The 20,732-nt window shown below is 43.6% G+C and overlaps 1 protein-coding gene across 1 annotated transcript in view; it reads right to left on the bottom strand.

Annotated features, from left to right (window-relative positions):
* Positions 1-3,008: 3,008 nt before the first annotated feature.
* The window catches only part of LOC127006083 (uncharacterized), a 55,536-nt gene continuing 37,812 nt past the window's right edge, over positions 3,009-20,732 (bottom strand). Inside the window, exon 5 of the mRNA XM_050875589.1 lies at positions 3,009-3,933. Coding sequence (XP_050731546.1) covers positions 3,698-3,933 — 236 coding nt within the window. The 3' untranslated portion in view covers positions 3,009-3,697. The remainder of the gene's footprint in view (positions 3,934-20,732) is intronic.

The raw sequence follows: 20,732 nt of genomic DNA, 5'->3' as shown, positions 1-20,732 counted from the left end.
TCTTCCTGTAAACCTATCAACAGTGGTGTCCCTCAGGGCCCTGTCCTATCTCCCACTCTCCTTCTGTTGTTCATTGATGATCTTCTTTCCAAAACGAACTGTCTTATCCATTCTTACGCCGATGACTCTACTCTGCATTACTCAACTTCTTTTGATAAAAGGCCAACTCAACAGGAACTATACGATTCCAGAGGAGGCTACAAAACGTTTAACCTCAGACATTACTATCGTTTCCGATTGGGGCAAGAAGAACCTGGTGTCCTTAAATGCTTCAAAAACTCAATTTCTTCACGTATCAACTCGTCCGATTGGGGCAAGAAGAACCTGGTGTCCTTAAATGCTTCAAAAACTCAATTTCTTCACGTATCAACTCGACACAATCTTCCAAACACCTATCCCCTATTCTTCGACAACACTCAGCTGTCACCTTCTCCTACACTAATCATCCTCGGTCTATCCTTAACTCAAAATCACAACTGGAAACTCCACATCTCCTCTCTCACTCAATCAGCTTCCTCGAGGTTGGGCGTACTGTTTCGTCTCCGCCAGTTCTCCCCCGCACAGTTGCTATCCATATACAGTGGCCTTGTCCGCCCTCGTATGGAGTATGCTTCTCACGTGTGGGGGGCTCCACTCACACAGCTCTCTTGGACAGAGTGGAGGCTAAGGCTCTTCGTCTCATCAACTCCCCTCCTCTTACCGACAGTCATCTACCTCTGAAATTCCGCCGCCATGTTGCCTCTCTTTCTATCTTCTATCGATATTTTCATGCTGACTGTTCTTCTAAACTTGCTAACTGCATACATCCCCGCTGCACTCGACTTTCAACTCTACATAGCTCATCCCTGTACTGTCCAAACCCCTATTGCAAGAGTTAACCAGCATCACTCTTTCATCCCTTACACTGGTAAACTCTGGAACACCCTTCCTTCATCTGTATTTTCTCCTGCCTATTACTTGAACTCTTTCAAGAAGAGTGTATCAAGACAAATTGACCTCTCTTTTGGCCACTCTTTACTTTTGTCTGTTGCATGAACGGTGAGTAGCGGGCTTTTTTTCTACACTCTTTTTGTTGCCCTTGAGCCGTCTCCTTCGTTGTAAAAAACAACAACTTCACTGGAGTGCACGAAAGAGATAAGGAAACCCGTATGGGTGAGGTCGTTTTTAGAAAATGGATCATTACAGTGACTTGATTTTGGCGGAGCCGAGAGTTGAACAACTATTACGAATGTGGCTCCCAAAATATCACGAAGCGATATCGGGGACAGAAAAGTCATTCCAGCTCCCATCAGACTGGCCATTATCTGACAAGCGGAGATTCATTTACGAGCCTCATGTACACCTTCGAGATATCAAAACAGACCATCTCAACTATGGTTCCTCAAGTCTGTGAAGGTCTGATTGTATCCCTTATATAAAGGAAAGCGAGGGACAACAAAAGTAAGTTTTCCTGTCAGTCTATACCAAAAATCTTTGTTCGGAGATAATGTTTCCCAAATGATGCCTGTCTGATTGAAAACATTATATGGATACATTTGGGAAGTTGAGTCTCCATACAAACTTTCCTGGTGTGGACGGTCCTGAGAAACAGTTGGAGAGCATTTGATAATCAAAAATTGTTTTCCATCCAGGATGGAAAACATGAAAAACATTTGCACACACACACACACACACACACACACACACACACACACACACACACACACACACACACACACACGTGTCCTATAATTAGCTATATAATGAGGTATATGAATGAATAATAATTATAATTCCCAATCCCCTTACCCCATGAGTGAGGTGTAGGATTTGTCTTGATCCCCGCACCCCTTGAGGGAGGTCACTCCCAACGGTCAGGGTGTACCCTCTCTCTCTCTCTCTATGCATACATAAATGAAATTTGATTGGAATATAAATATAGTTTATACTATACTATCAAGACATACTGATGTTGAAAATCACACACACACACACACACACACACACACACACACACACACAAAAAAAAAAAAAAACACCGCTCCGGTAGCTCAATCGGTTAGAGCGCCGCGGTGCAAGGCTTCACGGCCAAACAGGCGGCGGCTTGAGCCCCGCTCAGGCCGGATTCTTTCCGTTGACTAGGAGTGGTTACTGTCCCCCCTTGAGCAAGGGGGATGGAGTGTGTTGTGTGTGAGGTCCTGGCAGTGCCCAGAGATCGTCAATAATGAGCACTTTCTCACGTCGTGAGGGTACCTGCTGACAAAAGCGAGTCTAACTCGTGATCAGGCCGTGGTGAATTACACACACACACACACACACACACACACACACACACACACACACACACACAGTCTCACTCTCAATCCTTTCCCAAATGTATCCCATTATTTTCTCAAATGTTTCCTGACTGTTTCCGAAATACTTGGGAAACGTCTGAGATACATAGTTTACATACAAACTTTCCTGGTCTGGACCGGCCTTAAGAGTCCAAGGATTAGTTTGCACATTTTCAAGCTGAGTATGAACCTTCCGCCTTTATGTACGCAGTTATCTGTTCGTAAAGCAGTGGCTACCCAGTGAATCGTCTATGACGACCCAATACTGCGCTAAGACGCTTCTTTGAAGAGGGCTTACATAATTCATGAAATACATAATCAACAAGCAATGATTGACCACTGAATTCTCCTTCTTGCACGAATGAAACATATAAATATATTTTACGAAAAACATATATACCAGCACGCACCATTATACATCAATAAAGGAAAAATTACTCACTCAGGAAAAAAAATCTAGCCCACATTTTAACAGCGGACGAGAAACTGAAAAAGCAACGTCTGGCTCATTTCAAGTCCATCTTCCTTTTCTCCTTTGACTTATTGTTATGAGAAGAAAAAGATCGTAATATATATATATATATATGTATATATATATATATATATATATATATATATATATATATATATATATATAGATATATATATATATATATATATATATATATATATATATATATATATGTGTGTGTGTGCTGCCTGTAGTGCCGGCAGGCATTCTTGAGGGGTCTCTTTGACGACCCCCTGCCCGTTAGTGACGCAGGCGAATTTTATTTATAGTGGCTGCAGTGATATATGACTCTTGCTTGGACAATGCTACCCCCCGGTGTTCCACTTGAATGAAATCGTTAAAGTTAGGGTTGATTGAAGATTTGGGCAGCATGTGGGTAATATTCCGTCACTCGGCGATGTCTTGAAAATTCAGCGTGTTTTGGTGGGACTCAAACCTAGGTCCACGGGGTCACCACGCCCGCACGCTGACCATTTGGCCACCGTCTCCCCATTGTAGATATTTTGAAAGCGGGATCTTCTACAGGCTGCATCACACTACACTCTAACAATTATTTATTGTCACAACTTCGTTGTGATGCACCCCAAGGTTATTTTTCCAAAGCGTAAAGTTGCAACCATAGCGCAGGACCTTCGTCGTGATGATACCTGAATATTCCAGTGGTAATGTGTCAGATCGGCGCATATTAGGCTGACAAGAAAGCGAAACTGAAATACAGTGTGCATGTAATTCAGTGCCGGATTAAGGTATGCTAGGGATGGTGACTTGAAGGGGCTAATAACATAACTAACTAAAAATTTCCTCAGACCAAGACTTTGGCAACTGGCTACGGCCCTGTGGACCATGTTCTAGAACTGTCTGTGTTCAGAGTTCACACTTTCTTAATATAAAAAATACACAAGGCCACTTGCACGATCAGTATCACCAGTATGATTGTTCCACTCACAACGGCCGTTGTCGCACTGCCAACGGCCGAATCTAATGTGTCACTTGACTTTCTCTCTCCCGCTGCCGCCGCCGCCGCCGCTTCCCTGCCTCCTACTGGCCAGCCTTCGCGCCCAGCCACCCCCATTGCCGCCTCCTTCGTCGCCTTTCCTTCCCCGGTTTCTAAAATAATGATAATAGTAAAATATTAATAATGACAATATTTATAATACAACAACAACAACAACAACAACAATAATAATAATAATAATAATAATAATAATAATAATAATAATAATAGAAATATTTATAACTATATTATGATAATAACAAAAACATAATAATAATAATAATAATAATAATAATAATAATAATAATAATAATAATAATAATAATAATAATAATAATAGTAAATGTAGTAGTAGCAGCAGTAGTATATAAGTAGTAGTAGTAGTGGAAGAAGGAAGTGAAGGAGAAGGAGAAGGAGAAGGAGGAGGAGGAGGAGGAGGAGGAGGAGGAGGAGGAGGAAAAGGAGGAGGAAAACATGGAAACATGGAAATACAAGCAACAATTTCAATTTACTCCTGTCGCACTGAAATGACATTCGATTCGATTTTTAAACGAGTTGATAGTATTCGCATTTACTACTTCTGAGGGAAGATTATTGCAATGGCGGATGACTCGGTCTGAGGAATATCTCCTGCCAATATCTGTATTACACCGCCTCGCTTGAATATGTACACCGTTGTTTCTAGTTCTTAAGTTAGACTGTAGCTCAAAAAACTTGGAGTGGTTGACATTGCTGAAGTTCTTCTTGTACTTGAACACCTGTATCATATCTCCTCGTAAGCGTCTCTTTTCCAGCGTAAAGAGATTGAGTCGCTTGATTCGTTTTTCACATGGCTGAGCCCTCGGTGGTGGTATCATTTTCGTAGCACGTCGCTGAACTCGCTCTAATAATTCTATGTCCTTCCTGTTGCTAGGTGATCAAAACTGAACCGCATACTCAAGGTGAGGTCTTACCATCGAGTTATACAAGGACAACATTACTTCCGGCGTCTTTTACTCGAAGGAGGAGGACTTTATAACTATTTTAATGATTTTTTTCAACTGTATGATCCAAATTCAACATTTTAATGTTGAGCATCAAATATCCTCCAATGGTCACCACATCTTTGCTGCTCCCTAGCCTTTCCTCATCTCTGTCTCCGCTGGTCACCACATCTCTGTTGTTCACTTGTTCTTCCTCATATCCCCTTTCACTGGTCACCACACTTTTATTTCTCCCTTGTCCTTCTTCATCTCTAAAATTGACTCTCGCCCTTCCTCTTCACTCGATGGGGTAGAGACACCGCTTAAGTGGTTCAAATTGTAGCTGGGTTACTTCAGCTTATCCAAATTTGGCCTACATGTTATCAAACCATATGCCGATGTGCAATCGTGAGGTGGTCGCCTTGTTCCTAGCTAGTCAGTCATAAGTTGATTTCTAAACTACCATCATACGGATTCTGTCCCTCTCGCTGTACCTTTATCTCCAGTTTCCTTTCCTGCCGTTCTATCTCTGCTGTGGTAGACGGTCACTGTTCTTCCCCTAAACCTATCAACAGCGGTGTCCCGCAAGGCTCTGTCCTGTCTCCCACTCTCTGACATTCACCAATGATCTTTCCAAAACAAACTGTCTTATCCACTCATACACCGACGAATCTACTTTGCATTATTCAACTTCTTTCAGCAGAAGACCCTCCTAACAGGAATTACAAGACTCCAGACTGAAGGCTGCAGAACGTTTAACCTCTGACCTTGCTATTATTTCCGATTGGGGCAGAAGAAACCTGGTGTCCTTCAACGCCTCAAAAACTCAATTTCTACACCTATCAGCTCGACACAATCCTCCAAACACCTATCCCCTATTCTTTGACAACACTCAGCTGTCACCTTCTCCACTAAAGGCGTCATCTGGCAATATCTGGCGTTCTAGACCCCCGGCCTATTCTTGAGACTGTTTTTCACCTCCCGTCCGTGATCCGCCAGAGCCCTCTTTCTTGCTCAAGTAACTGGATGAACCAACACTATGTCTCATTTTGTCACTCATCAAGGACAACACGCGTTAATTTAGTCACAATTAAGAAATCTACAGTTCATTAGGGACATTTCCCTAGCTGCTTAGCGTCACCATGCGACAGAATGTCTTAAAACGTCCTTTTCTCGACAAAATATTGACAAATGGCATCGTTTCATCTTGTCTAATAATGACGATGATGTTTTCCTACCGGGAAGTTCTTACTTATCCTGCAATGATGTTTTAAAATGTTTTGTGGTGCAGCAGTAACACGACAGTAGCCTCGTAAACTCTATATCCATCCCCACCTGGCAGGAAATGGTCATCGCCATAGGCCTAAGGAGGTGCGGCCAGCAAGAAAGAGGCCGTACCCAACTCCGCCGCGGCTTGCGCGGGACCCTCGATTCTTGTCAAGAATTTGGGAAGATTCTTGAAATTCTGAAGCGCTAGAACAAGAAACACGGGAATTTCGCTAGTTTTGGGGAAATTCTTGCTCGGTCTAGGCCCTAGGGTAAGTCTTGATCGCCAGATGACGGCTTAAACATCCCCGGTCTATCCTTAACTCAAAATCTTAACTGGAAACTTCACATCTCTTCTCTCACTAAATCAGCTTCCTCGCGGTTGGACGTCCTGTATCGTCTTCGCCAGTTGTTTTCCCTTGCACAGTTGCTATCCATATACAAGGGCCTTATCCGCCCTCGTATGGAGTATGCATCTCATGTTTTGAGGGGCTCCACACACACAGCTCTCTTGGACAGAGTAGAGTCTAAGGCTCTTCGTCTCATCATCTCCCCTTCTCATACTGACAGTCTCCTACCTCTAAAATTCTGCCGCCATGTTGCCGCTCTTTCTATCTTCTATCGATTTTCACGCTGACTGCTCTTCTGAACTTGCTAACTGCATGCCTCCCTCCCCCCCTCCTGCGGCCCCGCTGCACACGACTTTCTACTCAAAATCATCCCTATACTGTCCAAATCCCTTATGCAAGAGTTAACAAGCATATTCACTCTTTCATCCCTCGCGCTTGTAAACTCTGGAACAATATCTCTTCATCTGTATTTCTGTATTTCCTCCTGCCTACGACGTGAACTCTTTCGAGAGGAGAGTATCAGGACGTCTCTCCTCCCGGAACTGACCTCTCTTTCGGCCACTCCTCTTAACTCTTTTCATAGGAGCAGTGATCTGCGGGAATGATAACTAACAATGATTGTTGGTATACAAGCTATTTTAGAGTGTCCGCCAAGATAGCAGCAATATCTGAAAGCAGTTTTTTTTATGAAAATATTGGAACAGTTCAGGGCTTATATGGATCGTATAATTATATCACGCATTATTAGTGGAGAAGATAAATCACCGCGCCTGGCGATAAATCTGCAGAGAAAATTGAGAAGGCAGAAGGGGGATTATACATGTATGATATGATTCCATTTCTTGATAGTATCACTCCAGCCTTGGTAATATTCTTAATATCTTATGTCACAGATCACATTGTACGCATGCATTTCAGTAGATCCACAATACATTACTATACTGGACAATCACATTTTTTATGCGCTTCCTATAGCACCGTTAGGCTCTCTTGAGTGGCCTAGTGAATAGCCCCGGTCCGTTAGTGGCGCCGGCGATTTTAATTTTAAGTGGCTGACGTGATAGTTGTGACTGTTGTTTGGCCGGTTCTGTCTATCGGTGTTTCTCTTGACCTAAGTCGCTGAAGTCAAGTTTGATTGAAGATCTGGACAGCAAGTGGGTAAGCTTCCGCTATTTGGCGATGGTTGAAATTTCTGTGTCGTGCGGTGGGACTTGAACCATCATCGGAATTACTACGTCCACCCGATGACCACTCGACCACCGCCACCCCATTTTCCTCATTTACTGATATACAAGGGTGGCAGGTCATTATATATCGGTCACATTTACTGACATACATGAGATGGAGATCATCACGTCACATTTAGTGACATACAAGAGGCGGAGTATATCACATGTCACATTTACTGATATACAAGCAGTGCGGGTCACCATATTTTTCAAATTTGCTGGCATACAAACGGTGCAGGTCATGATATTTCAGTCACAACGGGTTCATAGGGGAGGCGTTGGTTGAGTGGTCAGCACGCGGATTTGAGGATATCAAGAGCCCGACTGAAGCCCCACCGCAAGACACTGACAATTTTCAACAATGGCCGAGTGGCAAAAGATTACCCAGATGCTGTCCAGATATTTAGGTAATTCTTAATTCAGCGACTTCGGTCAAGAGGAGCACTGGAGGACAGCAAGGACCAAGCAAGTCATATATCACGGCAGCCACTATAAAAAAAAATTCCTTTCCGCTACTAACAGGTTGGGGCCGTCTACCAAGTCGATTACGAAAGCCTAACAGGGCTATGAATGACCCGAAAACAAAAGGGCATCACATATTAGCCATATTTACTGATAAGAATGGGTGCAAGTCATTACATTTCAGTCACATTTACTGACATATAATGGTGCAGGTCATCACATTTGACATATTCACTGACATACAAAGGGAGGTGATGGCTGAGTGGTCAGCGTGCGGGCGCAATGTCCTGGAGTCCCACCCGCTGCTACAAGGTGACAATTTTCAGTAATCACCGATTGTCGTAAGACAACCCACGTCCCGTCTTGATGACCACACATCAATCCGGACTCTAACGAAACCTTCTAAAGAGGATCAAGTGAAAAATGGAGGGGGGGAGGGGCAGCATGAACAAAGCAAGAATGGTGCCACTATAAGAAAAACAACTGCCTGCACCACAGGACAAACGTAAAAAGAAAACAAGGGGTGCAGGTCATCACATATCGGTTACATTTACTAACACACAAGGGGCCAAGGGGTGCAGATCATCACATTCTACCCATATACATGTACTCTCCTCTTGAAAGAGTTCAAGTCGTAGGTAGGAGGAAACACAGATGAAGGAAGGCTATTCCAGAAGAATGAAGATGCTGGCTAACTCTTGCATAAGGGATTTGGATAGAATCAACTCTTGCATAAGGGATTTGGATAGAATCGAGATGAGCAAGAGTAGAGTCGTGTGCAACGGGGCCGCAGGAGGGGGGGGGGGGGGGGAGCCATGCAGATCGCAAGTTCAGAGGAGCAGTCAGCATGAAAGTATCAATTGAAGATAGAAAGAGATGCAACACTGCGGTGGAATTTAAGAGGTAGAAGACTGATAGTAGGAGGGGGTAACTGATGAGACGAAGAGCCTTTTACTCCACTCTGTCTAGCAGAGTTGTGTGTGTGGAGCCCCATTACACACGAGATGTGTATACTCCATGCGAGGGCGGACAAGACCCATGTATATGGACAGCATCTGAGAAAGGGAAAAAATCTGGCGGAAACGATATAGAACGCCTAACCTCAAGGAGGCTGATTTAGCGAGACATGAGATATGAACTTTCCAGTTAGTATTTTGAGTTAAGGATAAACCGAAATGTTTTTTTTATAGAAAGTGATAGTTGTGTATTGTCAAAAAATAGGGGATAGGCGTTTAGAAGATTGTGTCGAGATGATAGATGAAGAAATCGAGTTTTTGAGGCAGTGAAGGACACCAAGCTCCTTCTGATCCAATCAGATATGATAGTAAGTTCTGAGGTTAAGCGCTCTGCAAGCCTAGAATCATGCAACTCCTGTAGGGTGGTTCTTGCGTTGAAGGATGTTGAGTAATGCAGAGTAGTCATCTGCAGCGTAGGAGTGGATAGGACAGTTTGCTTTGAAAAGATCTTTAATGAACAATAGAAAGGGAGTGGGGGATAGATCAGAGCCTTGTGGGACACCGCTATTAATAGGGGAAAAAATATTGACCGTCTACCATGGTAGAGGTAGACCGGCCAGAAAGGAAACCGGAGATAGAAGTACAGAGATGGGAATAAAATCCATGGGAGGGTAGCTTGGAAAGCAAAAATTTTTATGACAGACTCCGTCAAAAGCTTTCGAGAAGCCAAACGGAAATAATTTTTAATATAATAAGCTGAGGGATTAGAGGTCAGGAAAAGGTCTAGGGTGTTGGGTGTATCTCCAAGGTGGTCAGAAATAAGTGCAGGGTGTTGAACCAACTGCTCAAGATCATTGAGGACAGCAAATCTGTAAGCTTGTTTATTTGGCTGGTCAGTGAAAGCTGATAAAAGCCAAAGGTGCTGGTGAACATTGAAATCTCTTTAGATGAAGATTTCAGCAAAGAGAGAGTGAGTCAAGATGTGCTCCATTTTCATATTTCATATTTATTTTACCAACTTCTAAAGATATGTAAACAGATTAAAGTTCTTCAAAATCCTTGGTTTAATTATTTATCGAGAGACATATACACTATTTTCCCTTTATATATGTTTTTTTTTTGTAATAATGAAAAACAAATTTTGAGGGGGCAACCACCATAGCATAGCGGACGGCTGGCGACGCTGTATTGCTTCAAAATGAGCCAGAAACCATAAGACGCCGCACCGAGATTTGACTAGTCATAGTCACACCTCATCGAGTTGGTGTTGTGTGAAGGGAGTGAATCTCCGGCTCTTAGTATGATCGAACTAGCGGACAATCGGTTTAGTAGTTAAAATATTGGCTGAATTCATTATGTAACACAATTTTGACTTTATTTCGTCTTTGGTCAGTAAGTGATATTTCCTAATTGCTTCTGTCTAGAAAGCAAAGGAAATGACTATTATTCTCTTCAAACTTTGCTTTTGTGACCTGGACAGCGATGTCCATTTTTTTAAACTGACCTGTTTTCCAGTTTATTCCAGACAGATTCAGCGCTGAGCTGCTGAAGTTTATTTTCTAGAACTTTCAAAAACTTTCTAGAAGTTTCAATAAGTTTCAAGCTCTAAAACTTTCTAGAAGTTTCAAGAACTTTTTAAATTTTTTCTAGAGCTTTTAAAAAGTTTTAAGAACTTTTGAGAAGTTTCTAAAAGTTTCAAGAATCTTTAGACGTTCTGATAACATAGATGGCAGTATAAATACAGGGAACGTAAGCTCAACAGTTCAGTTTACTGCTAGCTGTCGAAGTGGATACATGTTAAGTCGTCGTTGCTGGCTGCATTTGTTACAGATGGCATCAAGAGGTTATAAGCATTCAGCGGACGCATTTTGCTATGTCTGTGGCGAATTTATCAAGACAGGAACAAAAAAGTATTCTGTTGCAACATCTGCTAAAATGTGTATGGCCTACAGGGCATATTTCGGTATGCCCTGTGGGCTTAAGACAAGGGTGCGTCATGTCACCATGGTTATTCAATATTTATATGGATGGTATTATTAGAGAAATTAAGGGCAAAGTTGGAGAAGTTGGAGTAAGACTGTTCGATGAGGGAAGGAAGTGGGTACTGAATTCGATACTGTTTGCTGATGACACGGTGCTCATTGCAGAAAATGAAAGTGACCTACAAAATTTGGTCAGTGTTTTTGATAGTGTTTGTTATAGGGGAAAGCTGAAAGTAAATGTCAACAAAAGTAAAGTGATGGTTTGTGAGTGAAGTAGAAGTGAGGTTGTAGATTTTGTATGCTCATATAGAGTGGGAATTGAATGTGAAAAAGAATGCAAAATAATTTTGAATGGTGAAGAAATGGAGGAGGTCAATGAGTTTAAGTAACTTAGATCAGTTATATGTGTAAGCATGGTGGTATGGAGGGAGAGATAAGAGAAAGGGCATTGCAAGGAAGAAGGGTGGTAGGGTCTTTGGGACGAATCATGAATGGCAGAAGTGTGAACATGAAGGTAAAGAGGGATTTGAGAAATACAATAATAATACCAACCCTCACATATGCAAGTGAAACGTGGGCCTGGAATGAAAGTCAAGAGGTTTAGAGTGCAGGCAGTGGAAATGAATTATTTGAGGAGTGCTTGTGGTGTGAGTTGAATGGATGGAATGAGTAATGAAAGTGTGTACAAGCGTTTTGGAATGTGTCACAGGGGTGAAGGGAAGAAGTGTGGAGTGTTAGAAGAAGTGAAGCGACAGACTTTAAAGTGGTTTGGCCACATGGAGCGAATGGAGGAGAGTAAGTTGACCAGAAGGGTGTATGTGAGTGAGATAGGGGGAGGGAATACTAGAGGACGACCTCCAGTGAAATGGAGAGATAGGGTGCAAGAGTACGTTAGGGAGAGGGGGGAAAGATCTTTGAGAAACTTTGAGCAGGCAAGGAGGGAGTGTCTGGATAGAGAAAGTTGGAAGCTCTTCTGCCGTGGCCATCCCCTGGTGGGAGCTCCTAGGAGTAGGAGCAGGCGTCGATGAAATGATGATGATGATGAAGAGCAAAAAAGTACTCTGTTGCAACATCTGCTAAAATGTGTAAGGCCTACAGGGCATATTTCGGTATGCCTGTCGGGGATCAAGACAATGTGTGGGCACCTCATTTCACCCGCGAACTCTGGAAAAGAACTCTAGAAGAACCAATGTTATTGAAAAAAAATGTATATGTTAAATGAGTTTCAACAAACATGCATTAGTCATGAGTAAAACATTTTTATATTTTTATACTCATAATTTTATTTTGCTCTCTCGCAGGATGGTACAGAGGGGAAAATAGAGCCATGAAATTCGCAACCCCACGAATTTGGAGGAAACCAACCAACTGACCACTCAAGCAATTGCTTCTTGTGCATAATGGACCCTTCCAAACGTCATATATCCTATATTCATATATCCATCATATATCCAGAACTTCCGTCATCCATCGCCCAGTGCCACACTGCCCTGAGCTCCCCGTACCCACTCCCCAAAAGAAAGAGCAGCCGTCTTCAGAAGATAGCAGCAAATCAGAAGAGGATGAAGTCATTGATCCAGATTACAGAGATGTAGCTGAGGAGAGAAACACATACTACCCCAACCAAAAAGACCTCAACGACTTGATCAGAGACCTTGGTCTCACAAAGTGCAATGCCGAGCTTTTGACGTCGAGACTCAAGTAGTGGAACTTGTTAGATAAAGTGTGCATGTCGCAAATCAGAGAAAGTGTCACCAGTCTTTTTCAAGCTTCTTCACCCGTCAAGATGAGCTTTATTTCTGTCACAATGTGACTGGTCTGTTCGAGGCAATTGGAATCGCCTGTAGCCCCAGTGAGTGGCGCCTCTTCATCGACAGCTCACCCAGGAGCCTCAAAGCCGTGCTGCTTCATAATGGGAACATGCATCCATATCTTTCCCTGGCTCACTCGGTGCAGCTCAAAGAGGAATACAGTAGCGTTAAGATATTGCAAGACACCTTGAAGTATGAAAAGTACAGTTGGGAGGTTATTGGAGCTAGACTTCAAAATGATGACATTCTTGATGGATCTCCAAGGGGGCTTTACCAAGTTTTCGTGTTATAAGAACATAAGAACACAAGAACGCAGGAGTCTACAAGAGGCCGGTAGGCCTGTACGAGGCAGCTCCTTTGACCCTAAGCTCCCGTGTATCTAACCCCACCTAATATCGCTGTCCATGAATTTATCTAGTCTATTTTTGAATGTGACAATTGTATTGGCACTCACCACATGACTGCTAAGCCTATTCCACTCGTCCACCACCTGTTAGTAAACCAATTTTTGCCTATGTCCCTGTTGAATCTGAATTTATCCAGTTTAAACCCATTACTTCGTGTCCTACCCGGTTCTCTTACCAACAAAACCTTATGAATGTCTCCCTTATTAAAGCCCTTCATCCATTTATAAACCTCGATCATGTCTCCACGCACCCTTCGCCTTTCTAGAGAATGCAAGTTTAACTGTTTGAGTCGTTCCTCGTATGGCAAGTTTCTCAACCCCTGAATCATCTTAGTCATCCTCCTCTGCACCGATTCTAACATTTTGATATCCATTCTATAGTAAAGTGACCAGAACTGAACCGCATAGTCAAGATGAAGTCTAACTAATGCTAAATATAGTTTGAGGAAGACTTCGGGGCTTCTGTTGCTTACGCTCCTTGAAATAAATCCCAGTACCCTATTAGCTCGATTTCTAGCTTGAATGCATTGTGCCCTTGGACGGAGATCAGAGCTCACTAAGACCCCTAAATCCCTCTCGCACCCAGACCTGCTTATGAGAGTGTCATTTAAGCAATATCTTACCTTTGCCTTTGGGACAGCAGGGACCACGCGGCACACTACCACAGGCGGGACTGGCCACAGCGGGCCGAGTTCAGTGTGGGAAGGAACAACGTCAAATGGGAACCACTGATAAACCCCCGGAAGGTATTGTTCCCACAACTGCACTTAATCAAAGTTGGGCCTTATGAAACAATTTGTCACAGCTCTAGATAAGGAGTCTGCAGCCTTCAAGTACCTTCAAGACTTCTTCCCTATGCTGTATGAGGCAAAAGTGAAAGCTGGTGTCTTTTGTCGGGCCGCAAATAAAGAAGAGCATGGAGTGCAAGGAATTCACCAAGAAGCTCACTACGACGGAGGAAGCAGCGTGGAACAGCTTTGTCGCAGTGGTTCTGGGATTTCTGGGGAATCACAAGGCCGAAAACTATGTGGAGCTTGTTGAGACCGTGGTGAAGAACTACGGCAAAATGGACAGCAGGTGTCCCTCAAAGTCCATCCATATCCTTGACGCTCATCTTCATAAATTCAAGGAGAACATGGGAATATACACGTAGGAGCAAGGTGAGCGCTTCCACCAGGATATACTGGACTTTAAACGGCGCTACCAAGAATCATATAATGAAACATGATGGGAGACTATTTAAGAGGACTGATTCCTGAAAGTAATTTACAGTAAAAGCGTAAATCGCGAAAAACTACTCACTTTTAATTTTTTTGTGGTCTCTCTTGTACAATTCAAGAATAAATAAATGCTACTTTTAAATTATATGTCATTTGACTTTTTGTGAACGAAAATGTTCACAGTCGCCAGTTTTCTCAATATCAATCAATGGGGGCATACGCCGGGGGACGCGTCGCCTCGCCCACCCGACGACGTCAAGCCTGGGGGTCCCTCAGGGCGAGTCTCCATGCAGGCCCCCTTCCCAACCCGAGTACCTCCCGGCAGGATCTATCGACTTGCTCAATCCACGAACTCCGTGGGCGTCCCTTGGCCTCCTCCACTCAGGATTGTCTCTTACAGAGACAATCCGATGAGCAGGATCAGCTCCGGAAAACGTGCCACGTGCTCGTATTGCCGGAGTTGGCGTTGACGGACTATGCAGGTAATATATGTCGAATCAGTCTCACGGGGGCATCAATCCGCCTCTCCAAGTCCCCATTTAGTGTCCATGTCTCACAACCATAGAGTAAGACAGGAAGCACAAGGGACTTGAAGATCCGGATCTTATTCCTTCTGCATAGGTACCGACAACGTCATGTACTCGTGTTGAGCAAGGTCATAACACCGTGGGCCGTAAGACTTCCTGGCCAGACTCACCGTTGTTATGAACTACGCTACCAAGATACGTGAAACTTTCTGATATCTCAACGTCCTTGCCACACGCATGAACAGACTGTACTGTGTCATCCAGCAAGCCTCCAAACACCAGTACCTTGGTCTTGTCCCAGGAGACCTGGAGTCCCAAGGGCTTCACCTCCTCGTGCAGTGCCTCGAGAGCCATTACCAAAACCACCAGCGACTCCGCCAGGATTACTGCATCATCAGCAAAAGCAAGGTCAGTGACCCTGGTATTGCCAATGGATGCTCCGCAATGACTGGCCCACAACTCTGCCCAGTACCCAGTCCATACAAGTATTGAAAAGCGATGGGGCAAGGACACAGCCTTGCCTCACTCCCGCATTCACGGGAAAGAAGCTGGACAACCGCCCCCCCCACACACACACTTCACAGCATTCTCTGTCCCAGAATACAGGCCAGTCAGCAGACCAATAGTCCTCGCAGGAATCCCACGGAGTTGCAGGAGATCCCAGGGTGCCTCACGATACACTGAATCAAACGCTTTCTTGAGATCGACATAGGCTGTAAGCATCCCCTGTCGAAACTCACGTCGGCGCTCTACCAGCACGCGAAGCCCTAGGATACGGTCAGTTGTTGACTTGCCAGGCGTGAACCCAGACTGTTCAGGTCTCTGCAGCTTCAGCAGCTGGCTACGAATTCGCATCAGCAATAAGTGGGCAAGCACCTTGCCTGGCACACTATGCAGCGTAATACCACGGTAGTTGTTGCAGTCCTGGTGGTCCCCTTTCCCTTTCCAGATAGGGACGACCAACCCCCTCTTCCAGTCAGGAGGAATGGTACCGGACTGCCATACGGCAGTCAAGACCGCATGGAACCCCTAGGATCATGGCCTCACCTCCAGCTTTGAGCAGCTCCGTACTGATGTTACAGGTGCCAGGTGCCTTCCCACTCCTCAACTTGGCCACAGCCTCTCTGACCTCAACCAGAGAGGGTGGGCTTTCGTCAATGGGTGGGTCAGCATCCGCCACCTGCAACCCAGCAACTGGAAGCTGCCCACGTGGAGGGTCCGAGATGTACAGCTGCTCAATGTACTCAGCCCAACGAGCCCTCTGCCCATCCATGTCCGACACGAGGCAGCCGTCAGCTGTTCAGATTGCGCTCACCTGAGAGGGAGCCTTAGAGCGGAGCTTCTTCAGGGCTCGGTAAGCAGGTCGAAGGTCATTCGCATTTAAATGTCCCTCGACTTCCTCAGCGAGACCCCTGACATGCGTCTCCTTGTCTCTCCTCAGGAGAGCTCTAGTCCTACGTGACAGAGCCCTGTATTGGTCCCGGTTCCCAGCAAGTCTGGCAGCGCAACTCTTCTCAATATTCTCCAGCGTCTCCACCGAGGCAAAGCCATTCCTAGATCTCGGGCGCTCTCCAATGCACTCCTTGGCAGCTTGTAGAGTCTCACGTTTGAAGGTATCCCACAACTCTACATTGTCCTCCAGGGTGCCAAGCACTTCGAACCGATTTGAGACTGTCACTGCATACTCCTGAGCACATGCCAGGTCCTTCAGCCTCTCGAGATGGAACACAGTTGTGTTGCATCTCAAAATTCTTCTTGACCTGACATGAAGCTTGAGTGTCGCAACAACAAGCCTATGGTCAGTTGCAAAGAACTCGCCACTCCGGTAAACCCTGCAGTTCTGAAGGATCCTCCAACGAGTACTTACGAGAATGTGGTCGATCTCCTTAGCTACCCCTCCGGCATCGCTATACTAAGTCCAGAGGTGCAGCTCTGGTCTCTGGTACCAGGAACCCGCAATTCTCAACCTTCTGGATTTTGCAAAATTCAGGAGGAGAGAGCTGTTCATGTTCCTGGTACCAGATCCATGGGGACCAACACATAGCTCGTAGCCGACCCTGTCAGTGTTAGTAGCAGCATTGAAGTCGCCCGGGACAATGAGTGTGTGTGTTTCCCAATAGGAGTAGGTAAATTTCAGAATTATCATTATCCTGGGCACAGGAGCAAAGTTTGAAGGAAATAATAGCCATTTTTCATACCTTTAGGCGTAAGCAAATAGGAAACAACAGTTGCTACCCAAGGACAAAAATCGTGTTACACAGTGATATTATTAATAATATAATCATTGTTATTATTATTATTATTATTATTATTATTATTATTATTATTATTATTATTATTATTGTTATTATCATAGTTATTATTATTATTATTATTATTATTATTATTATTATTATTATTATTATTATTATTATTATTATCATTATTATTACTATTACTATTACTATTATCATCATTATTATTATCATTATCATTGTCAATGATAATCATTCTAACAATGATAACAATAAAAATGAAATAATAATAATAATCATAATAATGATTATAATGATTATAATAATAATAATAATAATAATAATAATGATAATGATAATAATCATAATCATAACAACAACAACAATAATAATAATAATAATAATAATAATAATAATAATAATAATAATAATAATAATAATAATAATAATAATAATAATAATAATAATAATAGTAATAATAGTAATAATAATAATAATAATAATAATAATAAATAATAATAATAATAATGAGGGGAAGACTCCCCTTCTGGCTGCCGACCTGAGAGATGTCTAATTAACTCCTTGAACCTCTTTCTTATCAATTTTTGCAACAGTCGCGGTCTTTGTTCTAATTTTTATGCTGTTGAACACTATCTCTCCTCCTCTAAACTTCACCTCCTCTTCCTCACCGAAACACAGGTTTCTGAGGTTACTGACAGCAATATCTACTCTGTTCCCTCCTACTATCTCTATCCTAAATTTCAATCCAAAGCTGGATGTTGCGTCTACGTGCGCAACGCGACATCACTTGTTCTCATGCCCACGACCTTGACTCCTCAGAATTTTCCACCATGGCTAAGACTTCATTGTCATTCTATTACTAAATTCATCTGTGCTGTTTATCTTTCACCTAACTCTACTAACTATGTAAATTTTTTTGACTACTTGAACTCTAAAGTGGAGCACATCTTGACCCACTCTCGCTTCGCTGAAATCTCCATCCTAGGAGATATCAAAGCTCACCACCAGCTTTGGCTTTCATCCTCTTTCACTGACCAGCCTGGTGAACAAGCCTACAACTTTGCTCTCCTCAACGATCTAGAGCAGTTGGTTCAGCACCCTACACGTATTCCCGACCGTCATGGAGACCGGCCCAACATACTAGACCTCCTCCTTACTTCTAACCCTTCTGCTTACTCAGTCAAACTGTTCTCTCCGTTGGGCTCCTCCGATCACAACCTTATTTCTGTATTCTGTCCTATCGCTCCTGTACATCCTCTGGACCCACCGAAGAGGCGATGTTTTTGGCCTTTTGCCTCAGTTCGGTGGGACGACCTGAGGATGTACTTTTCCGATTTCCCGTGGAATGATTACTGCTTCCAGGAGGGAGACCCCTCTGTGTGTGCCCAGCACATCACATAGGTGATTGTCTCTGGAATGGAGGCATACATTCCACGCACTTTCTTTACTACCCATGCTAAAAAGCCTTGGTTTAATCACGCTTGTTCTCGTGCTGTCAAAGATGGAGAGGCAGCTCTCAAAAGGTACCAGAGCCTTCGCACTCCCGCTAACCATGATCTTGACATTTCTGCCCGGAATCGTGCCAAATCTATTCTCCAACTTACCAAAAACTCTTTCATTAATAGAAAATGCCAAAACCTTGCTTTTTCTAATTCTTCCCTGGACTTCTGGCATCTACCAAAAACATCTCCTCCAATTTCACTTCTTCTTTCCCTCCTTTCCTTAGTCCTGACGGCAGCGCCGTCGTCTCATCTATCTCTAAGGCTCAACTCTTCTCCCAAACTTTCTCTAAAAAATCCACTCTGGACGATTTTGGTCATATTCCTCCAACTCATCCCCTCTCTGACTCCTTTATGCCTGTTATTAAGATTCTTAAGAATGATGTTTTTTTATGCCCTCTCTGGCCTTAATTTTTAGAAGGCTTATGGACCTGATGGAGTGCCTCCTATTGTCCTTAAAAACTGTGCCTCCGTGCTGACACCCTGGTCAAACTCTTTCGCCTCTGCCTGTCAATCTCTACCTTTCCTTCCTGCTGAAAGTATGCCTTCATACAGTCTGTACCTAAGAAGGGTGACCGTTCCAATCCCTCAAACTACCGACCTATAGCTTTACTTTCTTGTTTATCTAAACTTTAGATAGACAAGAAAGCTTTAGATTCTAAAGGTTTTCAGTCAATCCTTAACCGGAAGATTCAAAAGCACCTTTCCACTTCTGGCCTTCTATCTGATCGCCAGTATGGGTTCCGCAAGGGGCGTTCTTCTGATGATCTCCTTGCCTTCCTAACTGACTCTTGGTCAACCTCTCTTAGCCGTTTCGGTGAAACCTTTGCTATTGCGCTGGACATATCAAAAGCCTTTTATAAGGTCTGGCACAAATCTTTGCTCTCCAAACTACCCTCCTACGGCTTATATCCTTCTCTCTGTACCTTTATCTCCAGTTTCTTTTCTGACCGTTCTATTTCTGCAGTCACTGTTCTTCCCCTAAACCTATAAACAGTGGTGTCCCGCAGGGTTCTGTCCTATCTCCCACTTTCTTTCTGTTGTTTATTGATGATCTTCTTTCCAAAATGAACCCTTGATCAACCGAACCGGAGCGTTGTTGCGGCTTGCAAGAAACTGTGTAACCAACGACGCCCCCGACAAGCGAACTCATTCAACACGACGCGGCCAAACCAGGAGTCACATTTCCATTTTGTACACAAATGCACGCAGTCTATTACCCAAAAAGGACGAAATTAGGGCGTATATTGCAGCTGAGAAACCAGATGTGGTAGCCATCACAGAGACTTGGGCCAACTCTGCACATCTAGTATCTGAACTGTCATTTCTTGGGTACGAAAGCTTCCAAAAAAATCGATTGCACAAGAAAGGAGGAGGAGTAATTTGCTACGTAAAAAGTACGCTCCCTGCCATAAAAACAGACAAACAGAACGCAGAGAATTACGACTCCGTCTATGTGGAAATAACCGCGAATAATAAGAAACTAACACTTGCGACCGTATACAGGCCTCCAAAACAACAGGCACCCGACGACACTGCCCTGTACGAAGAGCTTCACTCTTTAACACAAAACAAAAAAGCAATAATAATTGGGGACTTTAATTGCCCTAACATTGACTGGGGATTGATGACTGGAGATCAAGAGGGTAACAGGCTTATAGAAATGGTGGAGGATTCGTTCCTCACTCAAGTTGTAACTCAACCGACAAGAGAAAATAATCTGCTGGATCTGGTATTAGTAAGCGACCCCGACCTCATTCGCGACTGTGAAGTTGGTGAAAAAATTAACGGTTGCGATCACCACTTAATCCGTTTTAATGTCAACATCAGTCACAAACTCGTAGACAATCCGTCAGTGATACCAGACTACAAAAAAGCAAATTTCAACCTAGCCCGTGAGCTGCTTCCTATGCGACCTGGGACCAACTTCACCTAACCGACAATACAATCGACAACGTGTGGAACAACTTCAAAGATAAGCTTTTGC

Source organism: Eriocheir sinensis, chromosome 32 (assembly GCF_024679095.1).
Source record: "Eriocheir sinensis breed Jianghai 21 chromosome 32, ASM2467909v1, whole genome shotgun sequence".
In the NCBI taxonomy this organism is placed as follows: Eukaryota; Metazoa; Arthropoda; class Malacostraca; order Decapoda; family Varunidae; genus Eriocheir; species Eriocheir sinensis.
This window is presented reverse-complemented; position numbering and strand designations above follow the sequence as displayed.